This window comes from Artibeus jamaicensis, unplaced genomic scaffold (genome assembly GCF_021234435.1).
Source record: "Artibeus jamaicensis isolate MK-2021 breed Jamaican fruit bat unplaced genomic scaffold, CSHL_Jam_final contig_780, whole genome shotgun sequence".
NCBI lineage: Eukaryota > Metazoa > Chordata > Mammalia > Chiroptera > Phyllostomidae > Artibeus > Artibeus jamaicensis.
The window spans coordinates 1,861,211-1,880,245 of record NW_026521967.1 but is presented as its reverse complement, the minus strand read 5'-3'; the positions used below and the strand labels follow the sequence as shown (position 1 = coordinate 1,880,245).

General features: G+C 52.5%; 1 protein-coding gene across 1 annotated transcript; it reads left to right on the top strand.

Annotated features, from left to right (window-relative positions):
- Positions 1–8,784: 8,784 nt before the first annotated feature.
- Positions 8,785–9,990, top strand: LOC119058924 (beta-defensin 103A-like). Its single transcript, XM_037158422.2, has 2 exons — positions 8,785–8,849; positions 9,784–9,990. Exons 1-2 carry the CDS (start codon positions 8,792–8,794, stop codon positions 9,927–9,929), a joined length of 204 nt encoding a protein of 67 aa, XP_037014317.1. The 5' UTR covers positions 8,785–8,791; the 3' UTR covers positions 9,930–9,990.
- Positions 9,991–19,035: the final 9,045 nt, after the last annotated feature.

Below are 19,035 nucleotides of genomic sequence, written 5' to 3'. Positions count from 1 at the left end.
TTCTGAGTATACCAGACGAGCCCATGGGCTTTCGGGGAACAGAGCCTCCCAGAGCCACCAGCACCAGCCTGGCGGGGGAGGGGGGGGTCGTCAGGCTGGAGGACCCGCTGCAGACCAGCTGTGCAGACCCAGCGGGAGCATCTGCTCCCCAGGGAAATGCGAGTCATGTCAGCCAGGCAGACACAGACAGACCCTGCCAAGAGTACCAGCAGTCCGTGTCCAACCCCTCTGTCCACACGGAGTGAAAAAACAAAACCACCGGGAAGGGCCAGTGCTCGGACCCTGGGAAGGGGGTCTGGGTCACATCACCCACTGCACCTGCACCAAGGGCCAGCTGGTCCTTTCTCTTGGCCTCCTTTCCTTTCAGAACCAAAGGAGGGAGCTGGTACAGATGTTCGAGACCCCAGCACAGCCCACCAGGCTGCGGGCCCTGGCTGGGCGCTTCATCTGCAGCCCTGGGTGGGTCTCCACCAGGTGATGTCAGGGGTGGTGGGCAAGAGGCCCCCACAGCACGGTGTGGCACCTGGACGCTGGCTGAGGCTTGGGATGGGGGAAGGGGGGAAGGTAGGAAGGGCAGGGAAGGAAGGCCAGGTGAGGGAGGGCTGTGCAGGTGTCTTCTATGGCCCCATACAAGTTGATCCGACCCTTGTTCACTCTGTCCTGTGACACAGCCTCCCTCAAACCGGATGCAAGGTTTTGCACCGCCTCTCTGAAACATGGAACAAATTACTTCCTCTCCGCAGCATCCATTTCTCCATTTTTTAAAGCATCGCTTTGGACAGGGCCTTAAGGACCTTGCTATGGTCCTAAGAGAACGGGAAGCCCCAAAGGCAGACAGACCAGTTTTCACAGCGAGCAACTACCTCGGCCTCAGGCAGCTGCCGATCCTGACGCTGACCAGCAGAGGGCGTGCCGCCGCCACCAACACCTCCCACGGGTTTGGATAATGACTAGTGAGGCCGGTCCAGGGGCTAAAGAAAGAAAAAGGGGGAGGGCCCGAGAGGTGCAGATTGGTGGTCACAGCTGGGGGGTGTAAAGTACGGTACAAGGCCTACAGCCAGTAGGATTGTAATACCGACGTAGGGCGTCAGATGGGTACTGGAAAAATTGGAGGAACCACTTGGTAAAGGATATGAAGCTCTAAACACTGTGCCGCACACCGGAAACGAATCTAACATTGTACGTCAGGTGTGACTTTAAAATGAAAGATGAAGAAAGCAGCCGCTGGGTTGGGCCCAGAGAGCCTGCCTTTCCTGGCAAGGGTCAGAGTGCAAGGTCTCGGTCAGCCCTGCCCTGCCCGGAGTTGCACCGCACCGCAGGTGTGTGGGGGTGGACTGAAGCCGCACAGCGGGGTCAGGCTGCTTACCGAAGCATCGAAGAAGCATCGCTGTCCCTCTCGGCTCGCTCGGGAGCCGGCCCGGCTGGCCACACAGCTGTGCACGGTGAAGGCCCGGCCTGCCTGCTTCCCGCCCCTGCTGACTGCTGCACCTCGGATGCCCCTGGGGCCCAGCGCCGAGCACCCTCACCTGCGTGGGGAGGTGGGGTGCAGGCCGCAGAAACGCAGCAGGCCCAATAATATTCCTTGTATGTACGAGGGGGCCCAAAATGACCTGGAATGGTCTTCTGCAGGGCGGGCCCCTTGCAGTGCAGACTTCCCCCGCACGGGGAGTGTTCTAGGGACCCATCTGTATGGTTGTGGGAGGCTGCGTTTTTTTCGGGCTTCAGGGAATTTTTTTTTTGAAGACAACGCATTTACCCATTTCACGGTGGGTGATTTCCGAGCGCACCTGCCTGCACCACGCACTTAGTGTTCAGCAGTTTTTGACCAGAAATGGCATGACCCCTATGCCCCACCCCCAGGGACAGTGGGTCCCCAGTCCCGTTCACCCTCCGCGGGGCTGGATGCCAGGGGAGCTGCGGTGGCCAGGTCTGAACGCCAGTGCAGGTGAGGGGCCGGCTCTGCAGACAGTCACGTGTCTCCCCTGCAGGGGAGCGCGCCTGTCTTGGATCAGTCTGAGAATTCACTCAGGGAGTGGCCCGCCCCACATACGGGGCTGGAGCGAGGGGGGCTGGGTAGCTTGCAGGTCCCCCAGGGCGTCCAGATCTGAAGGAATTCTGGTGTCGACACCGAGGGACCCAGGGACACTCTCAAGATCTCCCTGCTGTGCCACCTCTCCCGGCCACCTGGTGCTCACGGAGGCCTCCTCTGCCCCAACGTCAGGCCGAGGGCTCCACCTGTGTCGGGCTCAGTCGGCTATGGAGCAGTCACGGGTGTCAGCGTCACACACGAGACACCTGGGACTCACAGGTGTGAGGCTACTGGCCCAGAACCACACAGCTCGAGGCGGGGACTCTAGCCACACCTGCCCAAGATTGTCACCACGCCGATTTTAAGATTGCAGAGGCCTGCCTGCGGCTGGGCGGCAAGTCCAGGGCGGGCCCAGGTAGGGCCCCCGAGTGACCCACGTTCTCCCACCCAGTAAATAACCAGGAAGCCATGTTTGCACAATGTCCTTGTACCTCTCCTCACTTCGTAAGCGACGACGTGACAGCGTGGTCACAGCCTTGTCAGGAGGAGGGGTTGCTTTTCCCATGACACCCTTGATCTGCAGTGGGGGGTGGGGGGTGGGGCCAGTATCTGGGCTCTAGAGACAGGCGAGGAAGCCGGCCCAGGCCCACACAGCGCAGCTCGGGCAGCAGGGGCTGCAGCACCCGCGTGAAGTGGGGGGGCCGTCTGCCAAGGCTTCTGCAGCCCTGGACTTGGGCAAGGAAGGGGCGAGGTGCAGGGTTCCCGGGGCCACGGCACTGGAGAGAGGGGTCCCCTCGACGTGGTGACATCTCAGCCTAAGACCGAGCGGCTCTAAGAGATGAAGGGCACCTGTCCTCCCGTGGGGGCAGGATGCGGCAGGTATCTGAGGACGTAGGGCCACCTGCAGGTCAGGATTTCCTTCTACAACCCCACGTCCCTCTGTCCCTTGGCAGCGTGGGCAGGTGGCAGCCCTTCTGCCGAGACACCAGGGAGGGGTCTGAACCTGCCGTTTGGGTCTCTCTGCCTGAAAACCTGGGAGGAACTGGAGACGCAGAAACCTGGCTCACGCCAGCCGCACAGGCCTTGACCGTGGCCTTCTTGGGCCCTGGGACTCCACAGGCGCCCGGTGGAGCTGGGGGAAGGGTCACGCTCAGGAGCCAGACCTTCCAGAGGGCAGAGGGGCCAAAGCACGCCTAACCCTGTGGTGGGTCCGCAGGGCGCAGGAGGTGGCAGCAGAAATGATAAACTCGATGTAGCTGGGGGATGGTTCTGTGCCCCCCAAAGAATGGGGCTTTGCACAGTGAGTGGGTAGCTGGGGCCCCAAGCAGATGAAACACCTGAGTGGGAAACAGGGAGGGCTGGGGGAGCCCGGGGTCTGCCGAGAGCCAGCCCGACCCCAGACCCTCGGTGTGGCCTTGCACCAGCGTGGGTCTAGGAGCAGAACGGAGCAGCTGGGGCCAGCGGGCCCGTCAGGCGAGCACCACCCCACCTCGCTGTCTGCAGTCAAACCAGACATTGGGAAGCGCCGATCAGCACCTCTGCCCAAGCCCACCCAAGGCTGCCCCTCACCCCCATGGTGAGCCCTGAGCTCCCCAACATGGGACGTGTTGTCCGAGATCCCTCACGCCAAACTCCTGGGAAAGCCCCGGCTGCACCCCTCTCTGTCTTGGCACCAAGCAGCCCACGCCATCTGGAATCCCAGCTCCCCGGGCTGTTTCCTGGACCCAGGACACCACTGAACTTCTCACGGTGTTGTCCCCTGCTGCCCAGCCTCAGGAGGTGGGAGTCCCCCCCTGTGGGCTGGGCATTTCCCCTGTGCTCCCTGCAGCTGGTGTCTGTCACTTGCCCTGCACCTGCCGTCCCCTCGTCCATCACCCTCACCTGCCTCCTTCACAGCCCAGAGCCTATGTCGTGGGCATCACTAGTGTTTGAGTGTTTCGCTCAACGTCTGCTGCACGTCCGTGGAAGGAAGAGAGGGAGGAGGGAAGGAACAAAGGAAGGCGGGGAAGAACCAGCCCCGCGGGTGGTGTCAGGAAGGGTGGCTTAGACCAGCCCTCCCAGGATGCGGGCAGGGCCCGGGACTCAGGCCAGTCCCCCTCGGGGGCAGGGGTGGGGGCAGAGAAGGAAAGGGAAAACTGGCTTCAGTGAGACCCCTCTCTCTGGGTGGTCCTGGGTGGGCACGAGCACCTGGAGGCAGGAGCGTTAGGACTGAAGGAACCTGGGAAGGAAGGGCCGTGCTCCGGCATCCTTCTGCCTTCCATGATGAGCTGTCTGTCCAATTCCTTTCACCAAACTCACGTCTCTTCCCTCCACTTGAGCAACACAGAGCAGAAACCAGAGTCCCTGGGAGAACAGGCAGGGTCGGTGGGGCCAGACGAGGCCCCAGGGAGGCCAGTTCCCACAGTGAGGCTGAGCGGGTGAGGAAGAGGAGGGGTCCTTTCCCAGGCCGCCCGCCCAGCCTCCCTGGTTCCCACCCACCCAAGCAGCTGACAGCCAAGAATCACATCACGGTGACTCACGGGACTGAATGTTTGGGTGTGGGGCTTGGCTCTGGGTGTGTGGAACCCTGGAAAATCGGCGCATTTCACTTGATTGCCGTCACCCTGGTGCTACCGGGAGGGCTCCGTGGAGCTCGGCTGGGGACCAGGCTCCAGGCAGGGTCTGTGTCTCTCAACTGGGGGACTGTCCCCACCAGTAGGGGACAGGCTTCTTCTAGGCCTGTGGTTCTCCTGCCAACGTGGCAGCACTTCCGAATTGCCCGTGATGCCCCAGGCTCCCCCCACAGGGGTCTGACGGGCTGGTCTGGGCGGACCCACAGCTGAGTTCGAAAAGGAAGGACAATATCCTCCAAAGCCAGTGTCACAGCTTAGATGCCTTCAGGCAACTGTCAGACACACAAATGCCGCAAAGCAGGGCGAAGGAGATGGACAAAGGAGATGGAGTGCTGACGTTTAAACGTCAGGAAGGCCTGACTCACTGACCAGACAGAAGGTTTGCCTTCCAAAGGGCCGCCTTCTGGAAGAAAAGGTAGTTTATGGTTAGAGTTGGGGAAAGCATCTGTTTCTCCTCCTTCCTCGCCTACATCATTTTCAGAGGCACAGCTGAGCGAGGCAGCGCCCCACACGCTGACGTGAGGAAGGGCGAGCGGGCATCAGAAAGGCTCCGCCATCACCTCGAAGGCCCCGCTTTATGCTGCATCTTAAGAAGCTGGTGAAGAGGACAGGAGGGCAGCGTGGAGCAGAGCGTCATCCCAGCCGTCGGCGGCTCAGGGCAGTTACCCCAAGTAACTTCTCCCCGAGGGGGAGAATTCACAAAACGTTAACATTGTGACAGTTGGTGTCCACAGGATGCGTGTGGCCCAGGATGGCTACGAAAAATCATAAATTTACTTAAAACCTTTTTTTTTTTGCTCATCAGTTTTCATTAGTGTTTGCGTATTTAATGTGTGGCCCAAGACAACTCTTTTTCTTCCAGTGTGGCCCAGAGACGCCAAAAAGTTGGGCACCCCTGGCATAGAACATGACTTTGCAAGACAGTCAAAGTCCAACAAGGGAAGTTGAGATAAATGTACGAATCCTCAAATGGGGGGTGTTTAATGTAGACAGTTGGCTGACAGGTGATAGGAGACCCGAGAAGCCAGGAGTACGGTGAGTCGTCTCAGAACTGGCAACAGCAGAAAGACACGACATTACTCAGGCCCACTGGATGAAGTGGAAGGCAGCAATGGTCCCAGTGGGGTGTGGGCCACTCAGCAGATGCTGGGGTCATGCCAGACCTGCATGGGGGCCGCAGGGACCCTGAGAGAAGTGGCTTTTCTGGGAGGAAGTGGAGACACAGAGAAGGTATCTCCTGAAGGACAGGGAGAGACGTACCCTGGCTCCTCACCAGTTCCTGCCTCCCCCTCTCTGGCCAGTGCGTCCCTTTGGCCAGCCCCACATGTGGGGGCTGGAGGGCAGAGGGCCCTGGGAGGTGTCTGTAGATCCTCACCCCTACAGTTCAAAGCCGTGACCCTTACTGTCTGGGCAGCCAAGGGCGAAGCACCCAACCTCTCTCAGCTTCAGTCTCCTTACACGTAACACTGAGATGACGCTCGCTGTGGCCTCTGTCATGAATACAACAGGCCGGTGACATGGTGAAATGACGGATGTGCCCATGAAGAGCTGGAACCTTGGACTCCCTCACTGGGAGCCCAGGGTCACGATCTTCCAGCCACTTTGCAACTGCTGAGTAGCCCTCACGAGTCGTCCCCCTGGGGGGCCACGTGGCAACTTGCACTTCGCAAGTCAGCCTCCTATCGTAGACTCACGGGGCTCTCCCTGCAGCTAGACACGGCACACAGCACTTTCTGAGCTTTGCTGCTCAGAACACACGCTCTGAGACTCCGGCCATGTATCCCAGCAAAGGCAGATAATACGGGGCGGAGCGGCAAGTGGACGTGGAGGAGGGTCCCCCTCCAACCCGGGTGTCTTCCCCCCACACGGTGCTAACCCCCGACCGAGAACGGGCATCACCACACCTCTGCTCCATGTTGTGACAAAATTAGAGGAACATCAGAAACAAAGCAGCTAAGGGTCTCCTCTCAACCTAATCGATGCAGAAAAACACCAACTCAGACCTGGGAGAAAACCGGGGGCCTCTGTCCCAGGCATTTGCCAACCCTACCCGTCCGACACCCAGGACTCGAAGGGGCCAGGAAGTGTGCCCGGCTCTGGTCATGCCGTCCAGACACCATTAATTATCAGACAGCGACAAGCTGCTGCTATGACTTGAGGGACTGGAAGCACTTTTCACTTGAAAAGAAAGGCAGAACGTGTCCAAACAAAGGCAAACCCCGGTTACCAGTGCTTCTCCATGGGAGAGGAAAGGCAAGGAACACTACCCCACTCTTCTGCTGTTTGAGGGTCTACCACCAACCTGCATGACATTTACAACATTTTTAAAATACAGACATGCTCCAAGGGGCTGTGCCACAGTGCAGTCTGCCGCCCCCAGCTCCCCAACCAGCTGACGTGGAAAGGGGACTTTTCTCCCCAAACGGCCACCTGTGAAATGGGAACACTGCCTTAGAAGCACCTCCCAGTCTTGGGAGGATCAGAGCCAGGATTCCCCGGGAAGCCTGTTCTCCCCATGGAAAAGCAACTCCCCAGCAAGGGCCCGAGGCCCTGCTCACCACAGCCGCCTGCCTGGCCAGCAGCTGGTCCTGACGCTCTGCAGGACCCTCCGCACCCCCTCAGGTCGTCCTGTGGACGACGGAGGAGGACTTGCCCACAGTCAGCGCCCAGCCTGCCTCATACTCACTCCCTTCCTAAACTCGGAGGGAAAGTCAGATTTCAAAATCACATAGGGCCTACAATTCCAAATTCTTAAATCTGCTACTGAATTCACCCTTCAGTGTGAACCGCCTCCCTCACATGTTTCTACAGCCCTGTGCTTGAACCCTCAGTGCGACGCTCATCGAAATTTACCCTGTGGGGTTCCTTTGGCTGCGGGTCCACCTGCCCTTCCCTCCGTGGCAGCTCCTCGAGGGAAAGAATCAGACCTGGTCCCTCTTCTACCCCAACAACCCCAAGCACACGACACTGGTCTCTCTCCAGCAGGTGTTCAGAGTTTGCTTACAGACTCTGACGGGTGTGCCAAGCCCTGAGCACACGCTCCTGGGACCAACACACCCTGGGACGGCAGAGGAGCCCTCGTGGCTGCATCCACCAGAGGCAGCGGCCAGGCAGCATCACAGTGACTACAATTCCCCGTGAGTCTGTGGACAAAATAAGCCATTGACTTCATGCCTCGATGTGTACATCTAATTATTAATGAAATAAAGAAAGCAGTCGGCCCACTGAACATGGACTCTGTACCCACAGGACATCTCCTGCTTCTGGGACTTCCTGGAATGGTCCTGAGCCGTGAGCCGTGAGTAACCAGAGGTCTGTAGTGTGTCTTCTAAAGCCCCTCATTTGCATAGGAGGTGTCACCCACAGGGAGGGGCTGCCAGGCCCCCCAGTAGATCATCCCAGCATTCTCTTTCTCTGATGAAGGGAAATGAGACACCTTCTTGACTCATGAGTTTGGCAGTTTTCAGGCGGCAATGAAGAGGAAACCGTGTTTCGCCCAAGTCACAGCACCCAGGTTGGCCAAGGGGCATCGGCTCAGGGCCTCAGGAACGCAGCCCATTTCTCCTCCCTTTCTTCATCACCCAAAAGTTGATCCTGTTTTACCTCAATGTCAGGTGTACCTGTGCAGCCCCGGGGTGTGGCCCAGTCTGAGTTTACACCTAGTTCTGAATATGTCCAGGGCTGGACCGATGAGGTTCTCAGGTGGCCGGGGCCACAGATATTCCCAGGGCTTTAGGAGGAAGGCAAAAAGCTTGGAAGTACCGTAGCAGGGACCAGTCATCTCCCAGCGACACGCCCCAGGACTGACCCAAGAGGAGGCAGGTCCTTCCTGTCTACATCTGCAACCTGGTCGGAATCAGACCTGGGCCGGCTCCCCGAAGCCCAGAGGGCACAAGGACAGCTGTGTGCTCATGTCACACTTTGCTTTACCCCTTAGGTTTGTGGCTAACCTCTGGCTTGGTGGGTGTGGCCTGTTAGGTAAGAGACATTGGCACGAAGCACCAGGAACTACGTCACGTTGTCATCACTGTGATATTACAGGAATTGCAACCCTGGCTCGCTCTGCCTATGGCTGTGGGCCTGGGACCTTTATAAAGTCAACAAGCACATCCTCCCGGCCAGTGTCTGTGTGCTTGTGACGCCGTCAGCCATGAGGCTCTACTACCTGCTCTTTGCGTTGCTGCTCTTGTGCCTGACACCTGTCCCAGGTAAGACGGGCTGGGAGGGAGAGGGTGGAAGGGATGGGTAGCATGTCATTCAAGTCAGTCCCTCCTCATTCCTCGGGAAGGTGTAGACCAGGTAGGTTTGTTGTGTGGGAAATAGACGCCGATCTTCCTGGAAGGATCAAGAACCTGGAGCAGGTTTTTCAACCTTTTTTGATCAACGTCTATTTTTCTGTTTTTTTCTTTAATTTTGTTTTGTTTTGGCTTTAAGTGTACAAGACAATTATATACTTTACAAAGTGATCTCCTCAATATTTCCAGAACCCCAACTGGTACCACAGGTAGTTACTGTAATTATTATGGACTTTATCTCCGGTGTGTTACAGACGTCCCCACGACTGTTTTGTAACTGCCAGTTGGGGCTACCTCCTTTCCCCCAGCACCCAAGTCCTTAGGCCCTTGGTCCCTTCCCTCTTTCCCCCAGCACCCAACCCCTTCCTCTCTTAACAGACTAAGTAGCTCACAAAAGACACCTTTTTTGGAAAGACATACCTGTTAGTGAAGCATGACACCAACATTTTAATACCAACAGGAAAGCTTGACTTAACCTGAGGACAGTAGTACAGGCTTCCTTTTAGTAGCTTAGTGGCTGGAGGCAGTGTCTTGGGGGCCCTGGAGATGCCCCGGTGACCACCGCCAGCCCCGCCCTTCCAGGAGTCCCTCGCGGTGGGTGCTCCCAGTGGGCACACTTGCCTTCGCCATGGGGGGCACATCGCTGAGCTGTAGCCCTTAGATGCTTTGTCGATTGGATGCCTGGTGCTACCTTCTACCTGACTCCTGATTTCATAGAACAAAGAGAAAATTAAAAGCATAATAAAAGAAAGACAACAAATAGGTTACTTGGGGAATTCCAAAGGTCCAGTGTTTATACCCACAGCCTCCCTAGAACCTGCCCATATACTCCCCTGTCTCTTTGCAGGTGATGCAGGAATCATAACCAGAGTGCAAAGGTATTTTTGCAAAGCCAGGAAAGGCCGCTGCGCCGCGCTGAGCTGCCTCCCGAAGGAGGAGCAGATCGGCACCTGCTCTCTCCGCGGCCGGAAGTGCTGCCGCAGGAAGAAGTGACAGACCCCAGACATGAAGAGAATGTCGTCGAGTGTGAAGATGCCTGCTTGAAGTTTGTCGAAGCCAAGTTCAATTAAATATTTTTTTTAAAAAAATCGCAAGTTTGACTGTCTGTGCTTTTAAAGTCCTGGTTACTTTCGTTGTTGTGCCAAATCGGCCACTTAGAAAGTGTTCATGACTTGCCTGTAATCCAGGTCAAGTACAGTCTCCCAGAGGAATCCCCAAGGGGTCCTGAACGAGTTTCCAAGGGTTTCTCCTTTTTGGTCAATTTAATCCCCCAGGGAAATCAGACCCCTTGTTTGTCCTGAAATACTCCTTGCTGTTTTGCCACCCACACCCATGAGCTGTCCTGTCCCTCTACCTGACACAGCATGTCCCCATCAAATCTGTCTCTGAGACATCGCTGTATCTCTCAGGCATCACCCCAAGCCCTTCAGAACACTTTGCACCTCAGAGAAAGGGGGGCACCCAGCTCTTCTGCAAAGGATCCTTCTGTTTTCCTCCCACCGATGCCTCCACTCTGGCCAACCTCATATCTGGTCCAGAATCTCTCTCCTAGCTTTTCTCCCAACACTAACCCGCCCCTCAGGAGCCATCTCAAAGCCTACCTCCTTCTTGAAAACACAGATCATCTTCCATGGAAATGCTGTCCCTCCTCTGATTCAGCACACGGTCCTGACTCGAGTGTCCTGTTCATGAAACTGCCTGATGTTGACATCGTACACATTTGCCTATTTCCAATCTTAGTATTTGACACATCGTGAAGGGAAAGGACCGTGTCTTCATCACTTCTGCCCTGCCTAGTAAAGGGCCTTGCACCGAAAAAGGTTAACTTCTCTCCCTCTCTTCCTGCCTCCTTTCCCCTCTCTCAAATAAATAAATAAATAAATAAATAAATAAATAAAATCTTTTCTTTCTTTTGGTATATATTGCATTGATTAAAGCTATTACACTTGTCCCATCCCCCCCTTTATTCTCTCCCACCCTGCATCCCCCTCCCTACAGCATTCCTTCCCCCTTAGTTCATGCCCATGAGTCGTACATATAAGTTCTTTGGCTTTGACTTTCCTACACTATTCTTAACCTACCCCTGTCTATTCTCTACCTGCCATTTATGCTATTTATTCCCTGTACCTTTTCCCTATTCTCCCTCCTCCCTCTCCCCGCTGATAACCCTTCATGTGATCTGCATTTCTGTGATTCTGCTCCTGTTCTAGTTGTTTGCTTAGTTCGTTTTGGGTTTTTTTTTTAGGTTTGGTTGTTGATAGTTGGGAGTTTGTTATCATTTTACTGTTCATATTTTTTATCTCCTTTTTCTTAGATAAGTCCCTTTAACATTTTATACAATAAGGGCTTGGTGATGATGAACTCCTTTAGCTTTACCTAACCTGGGAAGCATTTTACCTGCCCTTCCATTCTAAGTGATAGCTTTGCTGGATAGAGCAATCTTCGATACAGGTCTTTACCTTTCATGACTTTGAATACTTCTTCCCAGCTGCTTGTTGCCTGTAAGGTTTCTTTTGAACCTTCACGTTTTCTTCTATTTTTCAACCATATTCAACCATTGCTGTGAGCATCCTGATCATCAGTGTTTTGAACTGTCCATCTGATAGGTTGGCTATCTCTTTGTCACTTAGTTGTTTTTTTCTTCTGGAGCTTTGATCTGTTCTTTCATTTGGCCCATTTTTTTGGGGGGGGTCTTGGTGCACCTGTTGTGTAGTAAGGGGCAGAGCCTTAGATATTCACCTGGGCAGGGCAAGCCACATCACTGTGTTGTGGCGCTGTATGTGTGGGGGGAGGGGTCCAAGAGGGAACAATGCCATTTGCTCTGTTCTCTGACAGTTTTCAGTCACTTCCCCCACTACCCACAAGCAAATTGGGCCCTCCTGATGCTGATTCCCAGGTGGGTGGGTTTGTGCACATTCTAGGACCCTGTGGGTCTCTCCAGTGAACTCTGCTGTGAGGCTGGGAGTTTCTCCCACCACTGCAACCCCCACAGGTGTTTTTACTCAGAGGTTTTGAGGCTTTATTTCCCTGTACTGGAGACAGTCTGTGTCACTCCCCAGGTGTTCCTTGAGGTGTATCCACACAGGAATGTAGGACCGCCAACTCCACCAGCCACCACCTCACCCACCCCGTCCTCTGGCCACTGCCTTGCCCCAACGTCTCTCCACCAGGAGAGGACTGCCCATCTCCACCCCTCCTACCAGTCTGGATGAGTGTTTCTTCTTTAACTCCTTGGTAGTCAGACTTCCATACAGTTCAATTTTCTGTTAGTTCTGGTTGTTCTTCTGTTTTTAAACTGAAAAGTCACCATTTTGAGTCCCAGTCAGAGCACTTGGCTGGGTTTCAGGCCAGGTCCCCAGTTAGGAGTGAGTGAGAGGCAGCCAATCGACTTTTCTCTCATACATCAATGTTTCTCTCCCTCTTCCTCCCTTCCCCTCTCTCTGAAAAAATATAAATAAAATAAATTTTAAAACCTTACAAAAGGAGTAACTGCTATGGGAACTGCCCTCCCACAGCACGCAGCTAGAGAACCAGACAAAGGTGCAAAATGGTGTTTTAGACACTGAGCAACAAGCAGAGCAGGGCTGTGATCAAAGAGACACGTACAGTGTCTGGAGCCCACTAGGTTCCAGGCCAACAGACCAGCCATCCTCCGAGTCAAAGCGACTGAAGTCTTTGACAGCAAGATCCACCCTCGCTTCTAGGGCAGAGCACCAGAGAGTGTGTCTGGGGGTTGGAGCTCTTGAGGGCTGCAGAGTAGGCCCCGTGAACCTTGGCCTGAGGGCTGATGTGAGCACGCTTAGGGTGCAAGTTCACGAGGAAAACACCTTGCAGGGGTTAGAGGGAAAACCCCAGGAGCTCATACGAGGCCGGGAAAGATGCATGTCCACCAGCAGAGCAGAGAGACCCCAAGAAAGTCCTCAGAAAGGAATTGCATTAGTAGGAGGGCTGTTGAGCTCTAGACTTAACTGTTCTGAAACTACTCTGACAAGTTTTTTAATTCCTGAAAGAATCATACTAATCTACAAACAACTTAAACACGGGCCAGAATAAATCTAACATTCTTTAAAGGAAAACAACAAAGTCCATTACTCAACAATATAAGCTTTATGATATACTGAATCCAATCAGAAATACTAGGTGTGCAAAGAAGCAGGAGAACATGGTCTATAGCCAAGAGAAAAATCAATTAGTACCAACAAACCCTGTGATGACAAAGATGATAGAATTAGCCACAAGGGACTCACAAGAACTGTTACAAACCCTACAAATGTCTCCAAGCTTGAGACCAAAAAACCACATCATAATGAAGAGATGATACAGAACCAAATGGAACCTTCCACAGACAAAAACTAATATCTGAGTAAAAACTATACTGAATTGGATTAACAGCATATGACACTGCAGAAGAAGGGATCAATAAGCCGAAGCCTGTGTAAATACAAACGAATGAAGAAATGAAGCGAAGAAAGGAAGGAAAGACTAAAAGCAAACAGACACCAGCCTGCACGAAAGCATCAAGCATCCACGGTGTATGGGCTTGGAATCAGAAAGAGGGTGGGCGAGGGACGATGTAGGTGAGGAGAGAACGGCCTGCCATTTTCCGAGTCTGAGGAAGCCACAAACCAAAAAGTTTGGTGCTCAAAGAAATTTACACCCAATAAACATAAAGAAAACCATGCTCAGCACATCACAACCAAAGTAACCAGCAGATCAAGAGAAAAACCTTCAAAAGCAGCCCCAGAGAAAGACAAAAAGAAATTAAATCTAACTTCTCACTAAAATCTATGACAGCCAAAATGAACTGAAGCAATGCTGATTAGTAACAAAAGAAAAAAATAAGTGTCAACCTAGAATTCCAAAGCAGAAAAATATATTTCAAAACTAGTGGTAAAACGGACTCTGGGTGATGATGATGTGCCAGTGCCAGGGTGTGGGTCTTAACCAGGGCCCCTGTCGCCCGGTGGGGATGCTGGCTGTGGGGGCTGGGCGGGTGGCAGCAGCAGGTACACTCGGGATCTCTGTACCTTCCCCTCAATTTTGTTGTGAGCCTAAAACTGCTCTAGAAAAGCCTATTCTTAAAAGAAGGTGAAACTTTTTGAACAGCAAAAATAAATCTAAGAAAATTCCTCACCCGCAAAAAGCTGGCACTATAAAAAAAAGAAGTAGGCACTAATTTAAAAAAAAAGAGGAGGAGGAGGGAGAGAAAAAGAAGAGGAACAGGAGGAAGAGGAGGAGAAGGAGGAAGGAGGAGGAGAAGTTAGAAGAAGAAGAAGGAGGAGGAGGAGGAGAAGAAAAATGAAAAGAACTATTTCTTTAGGCAGAAGAAAAAGCGAGGCCGGGTGGGAACGTGGCTCCACATGGAGAAATGGATTCAGCTGCTGAGAGCCTGGACACTCAATCTTAAAGGTTGTAAAGTCAGTGAAAAACGAGACTCTGATGCACATTATCCATTTTTTAAAAATCACCTGAGATATCAAACATAAAAAAAGAGATGGATTAAAGATGAAAGGATAGAAATTGACAGGCTTTGGAAATATTAATCCAAAGAAAGAAAACAGGCTCTGTTGGCTGACTACAAATCACGTCGTAAATTTCGGGACGAAGCACATGATCAGAAATAAACAGGCGGCGGGTGGGTAGCAGTTTCCAGTGATAAAGTGGTTCACTCACCAGGAACACCCACTAATACTAACTCAGAATGTACCTAATAGCAGAATTGCAAAAATTTTACAGAAACACTGATAGAAGAGAGAGAGAAGAAACAAATGAGTAATTACAGGTGGATATTTCAACATTTATCTGCTTGTAAGGAAAAATAAAGCAGACAAAATAACAATATATCAATAAAGATACAGAAGACTTGAACAACCCTATCAGCCACTGTGACCGAATAGGAATTGATTAGTCGCTTCACCCCAATACGAGCAGAATACATTAAAATGTGACACAATATAGCCCACGCTGAGCTATAAAGCAAGTCTAAAAATCAAAGCAATTTAAAAGCATTCAGTGTACGTCAGTATCAACAGCAGAATTTAAAAGCTATCAAATAACAGAAAAATATGTGGAAAGCCTCCAACTTTGTGGAAACTAACCAGCATGTTTCCAATGGTTTGGGACAAATCACAGGAGAAATCGGAAAACATTTTAAATAAACCAGAAGTGAAAGCACAACATGCAGAAATCTGTAGCCACACCGCTTAGGCAGTGCTCAGAGAGAGATTTATAACATTCAATACTTTGTGGTAGAGACTCTGACAAAGCAACAGGCTGACTTTCTACCCTGAATAAACCAGAATTGAAGGAGATAAACCCACAGTGAACACGGGTGAAAAGAAAACGCACACATAGCGGGGAATGAAGAGCAAACGCTGGGTCTTTGAGAGAATAGATGCCACTGGGCGTGCTCTCACTGGGTCACTGGGGGCGGAGCAAGAACTCACGGGGAACCTCGCTTGTAGCCCCAGCTTCGGGGAAGCGGGCCAACAGCTCTGCGTCTCAGGGGGCAGAGACTAAGAGCTGCCACCAGGTGACAGTAATCAGCATCCTCATTCATCACCTCATGCAAGGTCAGGACACACTTTTTTAAAAGAAATTCGAGGTGTACTACCAGAAGCAACTACGAATTCAGGGCAGTCCCTATCAAAAGTCCAGTGACCACGTGTATGTCTTTGGCAAAATGTCTCCTCAGGTCCCTCTGCAAGTTTATCAGGGGATTTTTGTTGTTGCTGCTGTTACTGAGTTTGATGAATTCCTTTTCATTTCAGATATTAACCCCCTGGTCAGATACAGGGTTTGCAAATATTTCTACCACTCTGCAAATTGCCTCTTCACATCGTCAATGCTTTCCTTTGCCACCCATGACTGACAGGGGTGTGCAAAGATGGTCAACATTACTAATCACCAAGGCAATACCAATCAGAACCTCAGTATCACCTCATACTTGTTAGGACAGCTACGAAGGAAAACAGAATGATCAACGATGTGGAGAAAAGGAAGCCTTTTGCATGTTTGGTGGGACTGCACATTGGCAGTTCCTCCAAAAGCCCCAAAATACAACCACCATAGGACGCAGCCATCCCCCTTCCCAATGTGCACCTGTGCACCTAAAGGCATGGAAATCGGGGCCTCACAGAGATATCCGTACTCCCTGGTCCATGGAGGATTATTCACAATAGCTAAGATACGAAACCAACCTTCCTGTTCACTGACAGAAAGCGAATAAAGATCATGTGACATGTACATGGGAGAGGGGACCCAAGCCGGGCAAGAAGTACAGAAAAACACTCGTTTGGAGGAATGAGAACACTGCCCAGGAAAGGTATCTGCTCGCTATGCCCCCTGCAGCACACGGCAACAACCGAAGTTTTCCCCCACAGATGAATGAATGAAGAAAAACAGGCATTTGTGCCATGGAAGGCGACTCAGCCAGGAAAAAGGAAACCTTGCCCTTTGCAACAGCGTGGAGGAAACTCGAGGGCATGGTGCTGAGCGGTGTTAAGTCAGGCAGAGAAAGACAATCACTATCTAATCTCACTCGTTATGGGGAATCCTAAAAAACTGACTCTGAAAACAGACTGGTGGTTGCCAGGGGCAGTGGGTGGGGGGGCTGAGATGGTGGAAACTTCCGGTTATAAGGGCGACAATCCAGGGGATGCGGGCACAGCATGGTGAGTACAATGAATAATATGGCGTGTGTATCTGAAACTTTCTAGTAGATCTAACAAGTCCTCATTCATTATAAGGAAAAATAGTTCAACGACTTGTGGAAATGGATGTTAATTAGACTCACTGTGAAAATCATTTTACAAAATATAGAAATGGGAGATCTTCATACTATAACCTGGGGCTCATACCCTGTGATGCGCCAAGGGTATCTCAATAAAAATCCATTTAAAATGCTCTTGCTGACTGTCTGGCATTGGAAAATGGTTGCAGGAGAACCCTGCAATTCACCTCTTCTACCATTGACATCTGAATAACAGTATACGAGTAGTCCTTTTATAATACAAACTGTAGGCACTAGGAGTCGGAATTGATGCCAAACACGAAAAGCCTGAAAACCTCTAACTGCCTTCAACTTCCTCCAAGGCCCTGAGGAACTTCCTGCAGGAAGGTTGTTCGAGCAGCACAGACAGGACAGAGCCTCCTTCCATGTGGGCCCAGATCGAAAACAGAAGAGGAGTGAAATCCGCAGCTCTGAAGCTAACTCCTGGAACCCCTGGGGAAATGAGACTGTCCCCTAGATCGTAAATGACGTTCGGCCTCACTTGGTAAAAACGACTGTTATGTGGTATGTGTAACTGGTGCTGGGACTTGTGCGGGGATCGTCCTCACTCTTCAGACACGATGAGATCACCAGGGTGACACGTGCACAGTAGTGGCCACGTTCTTTCACCAGACCCAAGAAATATCTTGGAGACGTGATGAATCCAGGCAGAGCGCATGGAGGCCCCCTTGCCCACCTAGCTTTGCCGGAGGCTCGCCTGGCCTGGAAGGGACAGCGTTAGGGTCAGGATGGTTGGGACAGGGTCCCAGGGCAAACCTGGTCAACGGGTGGGGAACGAAGTGACTGCAGAGACATGGGGCACCGCTGATGGGGACCCCTTCACGACATCCTTCCATGCCTGGCTGCGCCATTTGCCACAGTCCATCGGAAACTCCCCCAAGAAGGCCACGCCCACCCTGACACCTGATGATACCTACAGCTTCCTGTGAGCACATCTCCACCCAGCCCATCACCTTGGGCCTCTGAAGCTCAGCATTTTAAGGAGCACACAGAGTGGACCATGACCAGATTCCACATCGCTCTCCAGTGTCTCCTTAGAGCACTGGCTAAAAATAACCCTAAAGCCACATCTAAAACAAATTGCATTAATATATTTTCTGTAGAGGATTATAATCTATGTAAGTAGATGTTTATCTCCCTCAAACATCCTGGGACTGGAAAGGAAGGAATTGGGATGGATGCACAATCCTTGGTCTCTGAAAATGCTATCCCCTGGGCATGGGGCACAGGCCTGTTCCAGTCCTGCAGCCACCGTTTACTCAGCCAGCTCTGAGAGCAATGGGGAGGTTCTGGGTGACACCCACAGACCTCGCAGAGCCTGAGATCATGGGTGCTTTCAGAACTGGGTCCCACTGACAACAGAGAGGGTGTGGAGAACCTGCTGGTCCCTCAGAGTCCCCACGGGGTCCAAATGACAGGGAGAGCCCAGCGTTGGCATGTCTGGATAGGGGACAAATCGCTGGCTCTGAAGCACTGATGTTAGGTGCAACTGGATGTCACCCAAGTATCTGAGTGACCCTGAGCTGCAAGGGTGGCCCTTGCTTTGTGCTGTGGAGACTCTAAGAAGACAGGTTGGGTCACCATCTCACCCTCCATTTTTCCTCTGAGGAAGAGAAAGAGCATGTACCTGTCTCATCACCTGCCACATAGGATGACGGTAAATTTTAGGAGGTTTTCCACATGAATGTCACCACCCATGTGGTGACATGTGCCCATGTCACCCATGTGCCAGAGGCTTAGGCCCACCTGTCTCTTGTCCCTCACAGTTACTCTAGAAAGACCTGGTTCCTCGTGTGACCTGAGACTGTTCAGGACACACAGTATTGCCAGGTTCAAAGTTCCACGGGGCAAGCAGATGAGCTCCAGAAAATCTGTTCTGCCCTGGAGACAGCCCCTCCCGGGTTCTGTCCAGGCCCCGCCTGAACTGAGCGAGAAAGGAAGTTTGTTCCCGCACAGAGACAACCCCGCCCTGGTTTTGTCCTTACCCCACCTGGAGGTTCTCCCAGAGTTTCCCCACCCTGATTTGCATAAAGAGTAGGTGTGCTTTATGTTCTGAAGGGTTTTCTCATGACACACAGGTGAGAAGAACAAATTAATTACTCCGAAGTCTCCCAAGTTGCAGCCCCTGCTGATTCTGCTGGAACCTTCAACCTCATATAAGGAGCGAGGCTCAGCTTCACCTCCAGTCAGCTGCTCAGCTTCCCAGCCGCCAGCATGAGGCTCCATCACCTTCTGCTCGCATTCCTCTCCATGTTCCTGCTGTCCGTGCCAGGTGAGAGGGGCAGAGCCAGGGGGCCGCACGGGTGG